The following is a 15,000-nucleotide window of genomic DNA, read 5'->3' on the forward strand; positions in this document are numbered from 1 at the left end:
AGGTACTAATGGCGTGGTCGGGAATCCATGCTGCCGTGGGTAGAGAGGAGAGCACCCTCCCAGACCCTGGTGCCAGACATAGGGAATCTGGCCTCCAAAGGCCTGCACCAGGCCCTGCAAGAGCTCCCAACCCCCCTCCCTCCCAGGTAATCCCATCCTGCCTAGTCACCTGAGCTCACAGATCTCAGAGGGATAAGAGGCTGACTGCTTGGAGGCCACAGGGAACAGGGAAGGTGGTGACTAAGCAGGATAGCACCTGCCCTGTGGACCTCTGTTCTCTTTCCCTTCCTTTTCCTGGCAGGCAGGAATCTGACCCAGAATTTGGGGACGGGGACCAAACGTTGAGGAAGTGACCTGTCATTTTGAAAAGAGCTCGAACAGGGGATACAGGGAGATCCTAGTTGTGTGATCCTGCTAGGAACTGGCAGTGTGGATCTAGAGTGACTCCCTGTTCCCTTTCTATTTGCCTCAACTTTATCACCTACAATATAAGAGGTTTGTTTGGGCAAGTGTGGCACGGGATCATTCCAGCGCCCCACCCCTTATGGTGTTCCTCAACTGATACGAGGCTGTTTCCAGCACAGCGGAGGTGGAACAGGTATACATCAGTCATCTCTTATCTGGCAGCAGAGAGAGGGGCTGTGCGGGGGATGGGAATTCCTAGGAAGAGGTCAGATAAGTTATGGAAATGCTGTACCTACCTCCCGCCTTAACAAAGTCATGCGTTCTGTGCTTTCACCTTGCTTCTGGGTAGAGGACTATGGTACCAAATTGATAATCCTAGTCAGTCCAGCACAGTCCCCACCCCAGAGCCAGAGAACCCCAATGTCTTGCTTGGGGAGCCACACGGTTGGATCAAGATGCTTTCTGGGCACCCAGTACAGAGTCCACTGTCTCCTCATCTTTGATTCGGATCTCCCCATCAGTGTGTCTCGTCTTTGATCCAATCTCGTCCATATCACATTTGACAGCAGCTTGGTTTCTTGGTAACTCGAGCTTCTTGGCTTCTTCCACAGCCCACAGCTTAGTTCTCGTGGAGCTCCCGTCCTTTCTACCAACACGTTCTAGTTAAGAACCATTTCATTTTTGTAAGGCTAGAAACAATTGGGTTCGGGGGAAGCAGGGCCTAGCAGAGCACAGGCCCTGGGGAAGTAGGTTGGGTGGGCAGGACAGAACCACACCAACTAATCTGGTTGGCTGGTCAGCTGGAGACTGGGTGTCGCTGTACCATAGGTCTGGTAGGATTAGGTTTGCCTAATTAGGTTGCCATAGCCTACAGAAATACTTGCATGCAAAACATTCTGAGTGGGGCTGGGCTGGGATATAGAGGTTGCTGTCCAGGGTGGTTCTGATGCCCTGTCCCTGAAGCAGAGCTGTTGTCCCAAGCACACTGTACCTTGGCTCCTTTACAGCTGACAGGGAGAAGCTCGTGACCCGTTAGTTCTGAGTACCTGACCCTGCCTTGCTCTCTGAGCTGGAGAATCCATTCTTCTCAGACTTTCTCTTAGGGTCTTTGACCACTTGCTTGGTTAGAGCTTGGAACCTGACTATAAAGGGCTGAACATCATGCTGTGTTCAGCTGGCCCAAGGCCAGTGCTTAGGCCCTTCCTTCTTTCCTTGCATTTGCCCTTGTGCATGCGTGTGTGTGTGTGTGTGTGTGTGTGTGTGTGTGTGTGTGTGTGTGATTTCTGATGACGCTGTATTTGGTGAGGGGAGGGTACAAAGCCTGTCTACCCTTCTTACTATTCTTCTAGACTCCTTTTGGAGTTTCATATTAATTTGGAAGACAAGAAGAAGATTGGATTTTTTTTTTTTGTATGTAAGAGAGATGAATTAGCTATCACTTTGTCATTGATAGGTGATACAAACTCCATGCAGTTTAGAAGGGGGATTTATTCACGTGTACAGCTGAGCCCAGGGAGTCACTGCCCTCAGACCCACCTGGATACAGTGCGTGAATTACCTTGCTGGAATCTGACTCTCCAGGTTGCTTGGCATTGCCCTAGCTTGCTGCTGTCTAGGCTGCTGTTCGAGGCACTCGAGAAGATGGCTGCAAGGGTATCTAGAATAGCTGAGCCCTCTTAATCAGATGCATCACAAAACCTGAATCCAATCTTGCACCCTGGGCCGGACTGACTTACCTGGTTTTAGGGGAGGGTTAAGTTCCCAAAGATAATCAGTAGACTTCTCCCACGGGGAGGGAATCAGTGAGATGCAGACCAAACAAGGAATGTCAGAGAAGAAGGAAATGGCTTTTGTGGGGACCTTGTATGTATTTCCTTCCCTCCTTTCCCAGAAAGGCTCAGGGTCATGGTCTAGACTAGGCCATTTGTAATGGGTTAGTAATGGCTGCGGCGGCTTCCTGTTCTAAGGACACTAACCTCGCTCACAAGAGCTCTACCCTGTGACCCAGTCAGCCCCCAAATACCCCACCTTTTCACCTTGGGGAGTAGGATTTCAACACATGAATGTGTGGGGTCATATTCAGTCTGCAGCGACCTGGGTACTCACCAGGTGCCGGCATGTGGGAAGCACTCAGCCTCTCTCCTTGTTTTGCTAAGAGGCCCTGAAGGTAGGACTCTTCTTACCATCAGTATCTGTCTGTAAAAGCAAAGCCAAGGGGACGGTCTTGATCTCAGAGGAGGAGTCAGCGGCAGGGCCTGCCTGCTGCCCACCTTTGCTTGGCTGATTCCCTTCTCAGTACATCTCCCTTTCGTACTTGCATTCCGCTCTGGAAGTTCATTCATTAATTCACTCGCTGATGTGTTCATTTGATTAGATGCCGAGTTCAGCCTCAATGTTACCCCAAAGCTTGCATGGTTCTGAGATACTTGATAGAGTCAAGAACTATATGAAAGATTTGGGTAAGAGGGGCCCCGTGCTCTCTGTCTGTCCAGTCTCAAGTTCTGAGAATCCCCTGAAAGTCCCAAGGCGAGTACAGCATAGGTCCCAAACCCCAGCTGTCCCTGCAGCTACCTGCCATCCCCCCTCCTCCCTTCCACTCAGGAATTCTGAGAATTTGCTCTGGGCCGTGGAGGAAGCTAGGAGATTTGCTGATTGCAGGCAGGAAAACCAGACTGAACATTTTTTTCCCCCTCCTGAAGATGCATTCTTCCTGAAGCAGGGGATCGATTTCCAACAAGATACACAAGCTTCCAATGAGGCCACTTATGCGGGTCTGGAGTGAAGCCGTGCAAATCCTCTGCCAGGGTCATTTATCTCCCTGGCTTGAGGAAGCCACAACCCTTTCAGATGAGGGGTATGGAGTTGCCGGAGGAAGGGGCATAAAGGAACAGCAACTTGATAGGATGGGCTTGAGAAGCTGTGTGAGGAAGCTGGGGGCATGGTGCAGTGTCGCCGTCCCTAGTCTGACCTTGCTCTCCCATGTGACCTGGGTCATTCCCATCCCCCCACCCCCCCACCCCACCCCCATCCCGCTTCCTAAGCCACACTTCCCCTCTGACAATGGTAATGAACTAAAGGTCTGCAGTGTTCCCTTTCACACTCATCGACTATAAAGGGGAGTAGCTCAGACTTTTTAGAGGAAAGACGGGTTTGACTCAGCCTCACCTCTCTGGGAGCCTGGGTGCTATTTGGAGATAAGGTTATTTACAGAAAAGGTCAAGTTTAGTTGAGGTCAATTAGGTGGGCTTTGGTATGGCGTGGCTAGCGTCCTTATCAAAGAGGGGAAACGTATGTAGAAAGGGAAGATAGCCACCTCCAAGGCAAAGAAAGAGGACTGGGACAGAGCAGTTCTTTCCCTTGAAAGCCTTGGGAGAGCCCATATGGCAGTCTGGTGTCAGCCCGCCAGCCTCCCAGACTGCAGATCCTGATTTTCTGTTGATGCCATCCATGTACAGGTAGTGTAGGCCGTCACTGCAGCCATAGCAGTAAACACAGGTGACCCTCCCCCACCAGGCTCCTGACCAGTACTGTGGGGACAGTGGTGTCCGCTCTCCTGGGTTGTTTTAGGACTCCGAGGCGAAGGTGTACATGAGACATTTAGCATGGCGTTTGGCATATAGCGAGCACTCAATAATAGCGATGGCCCTTAGTCCTGTGCCATGACCTCTTGGCTCTATTAGGAGAGCTTGCAGAAGGTAGACAGCCAGCACAGGGCCAGGAAGCCCCAGTTGGGACCTTCTCCAGGAAACTGGGTCACCTTACGTACCCCTTCAAAAGCCTGTAAATGTAGAGGAGGCCAAGAATGTCCCATTAGTGGAGCACCTAATGGTTTTTAGCTGGAGAGTGGTCTTGGGCCTAATTGAAGCTACAAAGCCTCGGTTCTTTATTGCTGGCTCTGCTCTGAGCATGTTGAGCTGCTGTGGGGATCAATGCCAGCATGGGCATTTATAGGGGTTTTGTGAAGGAGGTAGTGTGGTTGCCAAGAAAGGATAGATACTCTCTGGATGACCCAGAGCAGAGCCCTAACCCTCCTTGAGCCTCAGTTTCCACATCTGCAAAGTGAATGAGGTGGAGCGGCCAGCTCGGAAGCTTTCCAGCTGTATGACGTGACCTCAGAGTTGCGTGTGAATTCTATGGGCACACAGTGTGTCTTGGGGGGAAGTTTCCATTATGCCTGTCTTTCTGGAAGTGCTGGAGATTGAACCTAGAGCTTTTCATATGCCATAAGCAGGCACTTGACCCACTCCCCATCCCCAGCCCTTTTATCTCATTCTGGGAGGAGCCTCTACACCTGGCTTACCTTTCAAGACCACTGACCCCTGGCTGAACTGGGCTTCTGAGAGTCTAAGGCTGCTTCTAAAACCTGGGTGCTATGGAGGTAGGCTCTGTGAGCTATTGGGGTAAGAGAGACCAAGGACATAGCAGAAGGCCGACTGCTGAGGGCTTTGCTGGTCAACAGGCTCCTGCCAGCCTGCGCTCTTCTATCTCAGCGGCAGGTCCTCCTTGCTATTCTACAGGCCCTAGATGATGCCCAAGCGATGGCTCTCCTGCTTGCCACCTCATCTCCTGCATGCCTCCAACAGCCTAATACTGTTGCTATGCTTATCCTACCCCCCATCACACTCAGACACTGTTGCTATGGTGACTCTACCCCCATCATGCTCAGAGTGAAACCCAAATCTCTTACAATCCCCACCTGATCCGGCTTCCACCTGCCTGTCCACTGCCACCCCCTGCCATCCCCCACTCCAGCAATGAGCTGCAGCTTGCTGAGCTCAGCACTTCCCTGTCTCCATGTTAGCATGTCCTAGGCTCGTTCTCACTGAGGTCTTTGCCCTGACTAATGCCCGAAAAGCCCCTCCTGCCTCCTCCATCACCTGGCTTCTGTTTGTCCCCACCCCCATCTAAAACAGTGAGCTCCCGTGCTCCAAATGACTCAGTAAACCCAGACCTAATATTTACCCCCCAGAGAAATAAAGACATGTCCTTGGGCCAGACTTACAGTGGCCCAAACCTAAAGCAAAGCAATTGACCATCCACAAAAGCCAAAGCCATCTGCATTGTCACAGACTGAGTGGGTGTATAGGTACAAAAGCTCCAAGAGGCAGCTGGGAGTAGCCACCCTTAGTGAGTTCCCTTTAGTGGCAGTGGCTACTAAGCCTTGGTGATTGGTTACTGCAGGGAGTCAGTTAAGGCATCATGTCTCCCTCTCACCAACAGGCCTCGAGCTAGGCCCAGAAGCATCCAGCTGACCTCATCACGGTTCCTGCAGTGCTCCTTACTCTGTACTTCAGAGATTGCCTTTTCCCCTCATGGCTACACGTTAGCATGTCACGGTGACAGCATTGCTGCTCTTGCACTTTGGGGGGAATTTACCAGTGAGGTAAGAAAGAGTTAACTCAACCACGGTGCCATAGCAGTCTGTGAGGTAATGGAGGGGCCTCCAGAGAGCCTAATGGGCAGGTCGTATATACCCTGTGGATACACTGAACCAGTGAAGGACTCAGAGACTGGGCCTGACTACTTAAGATTTCATCACGCTAATCAGAATGGAGCATAATTTAAAACTTATGAAGTGCTTACTTCTGGGATTTTCTGTACAGATAAGAGGATGACTAGAATCACATCTTCTGCGTGGCTTGCCTAGCTCTATCCTCCCTCAGCCCTAGCGGTCCACCTCTGAGTGGACAGTGGTTGACTTTGTCCCACTCCTAGCTGTTGCATGCTCTCTAGTACATGACTCTGAGTAATTTCCAGCTCAATATTTACGGATACGGGATATATGGGTATTGGAGAAAATGGAGATCAGGGATGGTGGGAACCCGCCCCTGGAGCACATTTGCTGGCATAGCACGGCTTGCCCTGAGACTCAGCTGGGGACGGCCACGCACACAGAGGCCTGGTTCCCATGCTGCCCATATAGGCAGGATTCTTGCAAAATGCCAATTAAGATATTTGACCCAAATTTGGGTAAAAGCCCTTTTTCCTGTTTCAAGTCGAGCTAATTATACACATTTATTCATAATTTATGAGGCCTCGTAAGTGGGAACAATTAGGGGAAAGGCCCTGGAAAAGCCTATTTCTCTTGTGTCATATTTGCTTTGGGGGTTGCTGAGCCCGTTCCCTCCCATCTGCCACGGAACGATGCCACTCTCATCATGACCACCATCTTCCTCTGAGGTCACTGCCCCTAACCTACATTGACAGAGTACTTGGTGGACCTGACTGTGACGTCACCTCAATTGCTCTTGAGCCTGTAAGGCAGGTACCCATCTCACAGCAAGGCAGTTGGGTTTCGGAGGGTCATGTGAATGGCCTTCCCTAACAGGCTCACGGCCGATGAGTAGAAATTTAGACTTTGGATAGCCAGGCCTCAGCTGCCTTCCTCAAATCTGTGGGTTCCCACCCACTACAGTGCTGTCTTCCCACCCCAACAATCCCTGAATCTTCAGGGAAGTTCTATAATTGGTGATGGGTAACCTTGGGTAGTAGACGAGAAAGTCAGCAGCTTCTGACTCAGCAGAGGTGGGCTGGCCCCAGTGTCTACAATAATAGTAAATCCCCAGGAGAGGAGGACGCAGCTGGCCCTGCCACTTTGAGAGCCACTGGTCAGGATGCTGCTGCTACCAGAGTCCTGTCAAACGTCCTCCCACCCTGCCCTCACTGCAGGCGGGTGAGGGGCTCTGCCAACCTCTTCCTGTGAGCTTACATGGATATTATCCCAAACAGAAGCTTCCAGTTCGGTTGCCATTCCCTCCCACACACATGTGGATTGCGGATTGCCTGCCGCATGAGGCCATTCTATGACTTAGCTTCTCTTTGCCACATCTTCAAAGCGATCCATAGATCTGCCTCATTCTTTTCGGTAGGACTGTCGTATTCTGTAATGGAGCTGGGTCGTAGCTTTATTTCAACCTATCCTCTGATGGGTGGTATTATAAACAACCCCCCACGATGCCCGTGAAGTTGGGTGTTTCACAAAGGCTTGGGAACCACTCTCTCTGTGTCACTGTCTTATCTCTCTTCTGTTCTGTTCTGGGATTAATATATACAGGGTATTAGCTTTGCAGCAATGCTCTTCAGGTGACAGGCACATATGTAAAACTGCAACTGTTTGCACGCTCTAATAAAGATTCCAACAAAGTCCTAGCAAGAAGAAAGACATGCTGTGTGGGCAGGGCCTTGAGGGACATGGAGCAGTACAGAGGGAGAGAGAGAAGCGGGGCCTTGTGCCTCAGGGCCCACCATATCTTCCAGTCGGCTCAGCAGTTTCAAGGAATATGGAAAATCTTTACATTTATTGGTTATCTGGTAAATCTGGGTCTTAGCACAGGGTCCAGATCTACAGTCTTATGATTAAGTAGGTTCCTGGCTGGGTATGGCCAAACTGAGCTCTGATCACCTCACCTCTTTTCCTTCCTGTCTCCTCAGGGTGGGGAGTCTGGAGAGGAACAGTTATGTGCTGACTTGCCAGAGCTCGACCTCTCCCAGCTGGATGCCAGTGACTTCGACTCAGCCACGAGCTTTGGGGAGCTGCAGTGGTGCCCGGAGACCTCAGAGACAGAGCCCAGCCAGTACAGCCCTGATGATTCCGAACTCTTCCAGGTGAGCCCTGCCTCTCACCGGTCCCACCCTGTGTCAGCTCTTTGGTTTCCCAATTTCTGTGCTTGCTCAAGCCACCCACACAGGTTCTCGGACTCCTGTTTCCCTCTCTGGATCTACACCAGGCGGAGGCCAGCTCTAGCACCCATGCCTGGCCTGTTTGACCACCTCTAGAAAGTAGGGTCTGAAATGAGCTGCCCCCCTTCTGTGCCTCACAGGAGGAAGCAAGCTCTTCTGGCGTTCAGGGGGTTCTGAATCCTCTGTGCCCACATCATTTCCTCACCCCCTTTCCTGTGAGTCATGTGTCATTATTTCTTGGTTTTATAAGAGGGGAAACTGAGGCTTGGAGAAGTTGAACAAGTCACTTCCTCCGTAACTAAATTAAACTTAGACTCTGAACCGGGCATCAAGAATCATGCTTGCAAATCCCAGCACCAGAGGTGCTGAGACAGGAAGATGGCCATGAGTTTGAAGCCAGTCTGGGTTTCCTTCCATGAGCGAATTCTTATCTCTAAAGACAAAAACTGGGAGCTGGGGAAATGGGCCAGCAGTTAAGAGGTTGCTGCCTGCCAGAAGACTTGTTTGGTTTTTAGCGCCCACGACCACTTGTAACTCTAGCGTCAGGGGATGTGACAACCTCATCTGGCTTCTGCAGACACCACACACGTGTATGAACACACTCACCTAAATACATCATAAAGAAATAAGTCTTAGCAACAATGTCAGCAATGCTTCCTGAGCCATGACTTTTGTGATGAGGATTCCAGGGTGGAGTGTGTGATATCGAGCATCCCTGCAGTCCTGGTGTGCACAGCCTCACTCTGTTATCTCACTAGAAAGGGCTCCCAGAGGTTCAACCAAACCAGTGCCCAGACCCGTTCTGCAGAGTTTGCTCAGCTCCGGTGGCCTGAGTGTCCATTCCCAGACACATGGTGGCTGACATTCCTTTTAAGAAGGCCTCTTCAATAGAATAATACCATGAAAGGTCTAGGGTGTTCTTCAGAATAAAACAAGTCCTAAAGGCATTTGCTTATGTGCATCGTGGGGAGGAGTACAGTGCATGGATGCCCACAGAGGAAATAAAGCTCCCTATGTTGAAGCAAGGTGATGGACCCTTCAGACTCACTGGTCTTTCCCAAAATCATCTTTCCTGTAGGGGCAAGAGCCTAGGCTGAGTGTGCCTCTGTGGGATTCAGGCAACAGCACTGTATCATGCGCGTGCAAGGCTTGTTGTCCCAGAGAGTCCTGCAGATGGAGCTTGTCTGTCCTTCCGGAGCAGCCGGTCAAGTTCCCTGTGTGTCAGGAGCTGGGGTCATCAGAAGACTCAGTCTGGAGGGAGATATCCCTAGATTAGCAAACCCATAAGCCAGCAGCCAGGGCTGCCAGGGCACACGGCAGAGAATGCCTGCAGAGCGGTGTCAGGAAAAGCCTCTTGGATTTAGCTGGGTGCAGGGGGTGGGAGGGTAGAAACTGTGACCCTGGAGCAGCCCGCTGAGAGCTAGCAGCCCTGGGAAGGAAGTATGGGTGTCGGACACGTAGTCGGGGTCTCACCACAAGTCTTGTGCATTGTGGTAGAGTATGGATTTTCCATCAGACTGTTCTCACCTGCAAGTTGCACATTATCATCACATTGTATAGATGCCCAGAGAGCTGAAGCGATCAGCTCAAGGTCACACAGCTGGGAAGGGTCAGGGCAAATGTTCTGGCTTGGGAGGCCACAACCTGCATTACTGTGTGGAACCCTTTGCCAATCCTCTGAGAGCTGGGCCATGCAGGATTTCTCTACCTCTATCTGTCTCTGTCTCTGTTTCTCCTGTCTCTGTTTCTCTTTGTATCTGTCTTTTTCTAGCTCCCTCTGTCTCTGTCTCTCTCTGTCTCTGTGTCTCTGTTTCTCCTGTCACTGTCTCTCTCTGTGCCTGTCTCTCTCTGTGCCTGCCTCTCTCTCTGCCTGCCCCCCCCTCTCTCTCTCTGCCTGTGGAGGTCAGAGGACAGCCTCTATGTCATTCCTCAGGCACCAGCCACCTTGCTTTTTGCCTGTATTTGGTTTTGAGAAAGGGTCTCATCCCAGAGGTCCATCTGCCTCTGCTTCCTGAGTGCTGGCATCAAAGACACCCACTACTCCATCCAACACATCTTGCTTTTTGAGACAGGCTCTGTCCCTGGCCTGGAATTCACCTGCCTCTCCCTCCCTAACCCTGGAATAACAGGCTCATGCTTACCCCTTCTCTTGGCTTTTTTTTTTTAACATGGGTCCTGAGGCTTTTTTTTTTTTTTTTTTAAACATGGGTCCTGAGCCTTAATCTCAGTTCCCTTGCTTGCAAGGCAACTGCTTTACCAACTGTCTCACCAGCCCTCTCCATTAAAAAACAAACAAAAACAAAACCTGAAACACGGTCCTCTTAGGGGACAGTTTTTCAGAAATGCTTTCAGAGTGCAGAGAGCTAATGGCCAAGTGAGGCCAGACTGCCATTGGAGTCCATTCACTCCCAGGACACTGCACAATCCCCACACCTACCTACTCCTCCAAGCTAGGGCCTCAGCAGGCCTCTGGAGAAGTCATGCCCTGGGTGACATGGATTCAGAGTTCAATGAGCCTGTGGAGGCTTCCAGCCCAGTGAGCAGTTAGCCCTCACAGTGGGCTGAGCTCTTACACCACTATCTCTCCACAGCACTCCCTCTTCCCCAGACCAGGCCATGGCACATAAATGCAGCTGCTGTACAGGTGATGATGTGTTTAGAGTCTGTTATTGTCATTGTCTGCGTGGTATCCCTCTGTCCCTTCTTGATCTCTAGGGCTATGTCATTGTCATGCAGGCTTTACCCTGTCTGCGTCTAGCATTGTGTCCAGCCCTAATAAATAGTAATTATATAAAGAAAGCCATGGGTCGCTTCTCCCGAGGCATTTGATCACTTCTGCTCATGAACACTCATCTTCAGTCTCTAATCTTCCTAAGATGATGGTTTACTCATTTCTGAAGCCCTTGCGTATGGTAATGCTTCAATTATTAGGTCAAAGGAGCTATCGAGGGCCAAATATGAGCTCTTCCAACACCTTGAGTGGAGAGGCCCAGGTCCCACTGGTTCTGATCTTCTTTTGGCCATTAACATAGGCAGTTTCCTCCTGCCGGGGGGGCACTATGGATCATGGTGTCAGAGTCCTTTTCTGACCATTTAATGGCACCATTGCTATAGGACTCGCTACGGGAGCAAGCTAAGAGAAAGGATAGCATGCTATAGTTCTAATGGTTGACAAAATCTGGGGACATGGGCATTGCTTTCCATTATCTGAATGTCCCAAAGTCTTTGGGCCAGGGTATGACAGGCACTTAGTTGGATGGTCTAGAGTAAGCAGGCGTTTGGCTATTTTGTGCTACATGGCCTTGGCAAGCTCCCTTTTCCAGGGCCTCAGTTTCCCCTTGCGAGGAATGAAGAAGGAACGTGGACTGTATCACTGTTTCTTGGTGTGTTAAGGATGGAGGAAGAAAGTTATCAGGCCTTACAAATGCTGGGAATTCACGGATTCTCACAGAAGAAGGGTGTGCTGGGCCGTGGGTGACTTCCTGAGTGTCCCCAGACTCATGGAGACCTCTTGGACAGGCAAGGATCTCTGTGTGTTCTTCTGGTTCTCCTTCCTGCCATTCCAGTCCCCAAATGCAGTATTTCATTAAGGTTCCTCCAAGGCTCCTTTTCCTCTAGCTTGAGATGAGCCCGGGGAAGGCTGGGGGTGGGGCAAGTCTATTAATATCCCTTCCTCAGCTGATTAACTCGCCATTAATTTTCACTCCATTTCTAAGCTGAGTGGGGGAACAAGCTAATGGGCCCAGGCAGGATGAGGTGGCTAGCTCCAGTGATATCTAAAGGCGCCTACAGGGCAGCCAGGAGGCCTGGAAAAGAGCCGCAGCAGTGTGTGGGTAAGGTGGCCCTTTTCTCAGCCCTACCCAGCCACCCCAGAGCTAGGCTACCCCAGGAGAGGGGGCGAGGAACAGGTCTTTTGTGAGTCTGTATAGGTTACATCCAGCCTCATCATGGTCTCTGCCATTTGGTGCTCATCCCCACCCAGGCCTGTGCTCTGTAAGTTAGGGTTCTCTCATCCTTGGCCCTGCCCTGGCTTGCTGTGTGGCTTTGATAGGTCTTTGTTCTGAGGCTTCAGCCCACCCGTGGAAAGAAAGGCAGGTAGGCTTCCCAAGGAACACCAGCTGTGACTGGAGGAGGCTGTTGCCTAGAGCCGTTGTGTCACCAGGACTCTGGCATGAAGTCATCCATGCTACAGGTGAGCTGGAACGCACCTGCAGCTCTTTTGACACCCCGGCCACTGGGTGACCCTGAAAGCCCTTACAGTTTTGCTCGGTGGTGATAATTTATGGCACCCTGGGAATTCTCATTCCACCCAGCACTAATGACATCATCCTGAGTGACTTCTCTAGAACCCAAGGAACTGAAGTCGGCCAGCCTCCCTGTCGGCCCTCTCGCCTTTGTTCAGCAACTTCCTGCTTCCCACACTTAAGCTAGGAAGAGGGGCCGTCCTGTTGTTACATCTTCACCTGGTGTAGCAGATTCAGCGGAAGGAACCACCATATCCAAGGCCACCCTGGCAGTAGCAGAGCTCCCCCAAATATCACTGGGTCCCCAGTCCCCAGATCTTAATTCCCCATCAAAGCTAGGAAGTTGGTCTAGAAGTAGAACATAGCCAGTCTTGCCTGGGGACCGTGGGAGTCTTGCAGCTGGGGGCAGCTGTCCTGATCGCTTTCTAGATCCACAGCCCACAAAGCCCTGGCTCAGACCCACTCCTTAGCTCTGTTCTAAAAATTACAAACACGTCTATTCTCCTCTCCCTGAGTCCCCGATTGAGTTACTCAGCTGCCGCTCTGACTGTAAGTAAGGTTGCGGCCTGGAACAGATTTAGTGCAGCCGAAAGGCCATCACGAGATGTGTATTTCAGAGGAACTTCCTGAAGAAGGGATGAACAGCTGGCCCTGGGGTGGGAAAGTGTGCCTCAGAAGGGACCATGTGATGCTTGAGCTACTTCTAGCACGGACCCAGGGACTTGGGGTTACGGACTGGGGTGCTTAGCCTAATCTAGAAGCAGTTTGCTCTATGCTCCCAACCTAGAGCTTGGAGGCCTGAGGGGCTAGGCGCCTTAGGGGTTGCAGAAAGCGGAGAAGCAGAGCCCTGGTTTATTTGTGCATAGGCATGTGGTCCTGGCTTTGCCTGATGATTTCTGGGTGATCAGTTTTCTCTACAAACTGGAGATTAGAGCCATGTCCCCTCAGTGGTGGTGCGTGAGCTCCTAGGTGCTATTGACAGCTTCCTAGTCCCCTCAAGACCAAGGCTTTCAGCCTGGGTGTCCCCTTGGCCAGAGCCTTGTTTTCTTAGTCCTTTGCTAGGCTACTGATGTTTAAGAACCAGCCACTGACCACTCTAGGCATCCCGCAATCTTGTTAGTTTTCCTATCCCAGGCTCCTCTGTTTTCCCCCAAGTCTCTCTTGAGCTCAGAGATGTGTTCTTGTCTTGTTCTCTTGTCTAGCTCCACTCTTCACATAGGGTCAAGCTCTGGGAGGGCAGGGAATATGGTGGTCTTGATATGCTGAACGGCCAGCATCCAACACAAAGCCAGATGCAGTACAGCCTGTGATGGGAAAGGAAGAAAGGAAGTGAGGTGGGGACTGGTCCTCATCATTGTCTCGGAAATGGTGGTAGCATGGTTAGCAAGGACAGCATAGCAAGTAATAAGTGCTTGCTTTGTGTCGGGCACTGTTCTCTAAGCGCCTTGCCTGCAGTTGTCTGCTCGTGCCCAACAAGAACTCCTTGCTGTGGGTCCTGCCTGTTACCCACCCAGCAAAAGAGGACTAACTTGCCCTTAAGAACCCACAGTTGGTAAGTGTGGTCTTTGTGAGACAACAGCTCCAGAGCCCAAGCTCCTAAGGACAGCACCTACTACCTCTCTCCAAGGGAGCAAAGAGAAGAAACCCTAGGATCCTCTGGGAAGACCAAGCTGTTTTTCATTGCTCTAGTTATGACTGCCCCATTGAGCCCTGAGATAGCCAGTCTCTGGGATACCCTGTATGGGCCTCAAGGTTCAAGGGGCTGGGGACCCTGCTGCCAATGATGGAGAGAAGCTTGGGTCTTTGATTGAAGAGGCAAGTGTCTTTAAATAGGCTGCCTTCTGCCCAGGTCACAGCTCAGTGAGCAGCAGAGCCAGGACTAGGACTTCAGGCAAGGCCCTTCCTGTGGCCTGCTTATCAAATTCTTTGGTTCGTGGAGTTGACAACCTGTTTACTGAATATTCCAGAAACATGGAACGGATTTCTTGGGCTAAGGGGCTGGTAGCTGCGGTTTATCGGGGTAGGTAGCTGGCTCCCCCACAGTGACTAACCCTCTCCTCTACCCACCTCTGTTTCTTCCCTCCAGATTGACAGTGAGAATGAAGCTCTCTTGGCTGCGCTTACCAAGACCCTGGATGACATCCCCGAAGACGATGTGGGGCTGGCTGCCTTCCCAGGACTGGATGAAGGCGACACACCCTCCTGCACCCCAGCTTCACCTGCTCCTTTATCTGTGCCCCCCAGCCCCGCCTTGGAGAGGCTTCTGTCCCCAGTGTCTGAAGTGGATGAGCTTTCACTGGTGAGGGCTGTGGCCTGGGGCTAATGTCAGATTGTAGACCAGTGAGCTGTCAGTTCTAGCTCAGTCAGGGCCCTGAGCATCAGGACATGGCTTCTGCAGAGAGCCTGGGGTGCGAGGCCTCCCTGGACCTTATCCTTCCTGCCTGGGCCATGGCATTAGACTTCGTTCTATTTCTCTTTTCAACCTTAAAATCACACACAAACATTTTCACAAAGATAACACACATAGGATAAAAACCCGAGCAGGAATCGGAAACGTGGACAGTTAAAAGCAAAACCTTCCAAGCCCTTTCACAATTGCCTTCTTCTTCCCCAGAGGTAACCATGGTTACTGATCTGTTACATGACTTTCCTCTTCACCTTTTTTTTTAAA

At 51.1% G+C, this 15,000-nt stretch overlaps 1 protein-coding gene across 1 annotated transcript in view; it reads left to right on the forward strand.

Annotated features, from left to right (window-relative positions):
* The window catches only part of Ppargc1b (PPARG coactivator 1 beta), a 103,666-nt gene that overhangs the window by 70,131 nt on the left and 18,535 nt on the right, over positions 1-15,000 (forward strand). Inside the window, exons 2-3 of the mRNA XM_032886226.1 lie at positions 7,837-8,010; positions 14,416-14,628. Coding sequence (XP_032742117.1) covers positions 7,837-8,010; positions 14,416-14,628 — 387 coding nt within the window. The remainder of the gene's footprint in view (positions 1-7,836; positions 8,011-14,415; positions 14,629-15,000) is intronic.

The sequence above is a fragment of the Rattus rattus genome, chromosome 15 (assembly GCF_011064425.1).
Source record: "Rattus rattus isolate New Zealand chromosome 15, Rrattus_CSIRO_v1, whole genome shotgun sequence".
NCBI classification, from domain to species: Eukaryota; Metazoa; Chordata; class Mammalia; order Rodentia; family Muridae; genus Rattus; species Rattus rattus.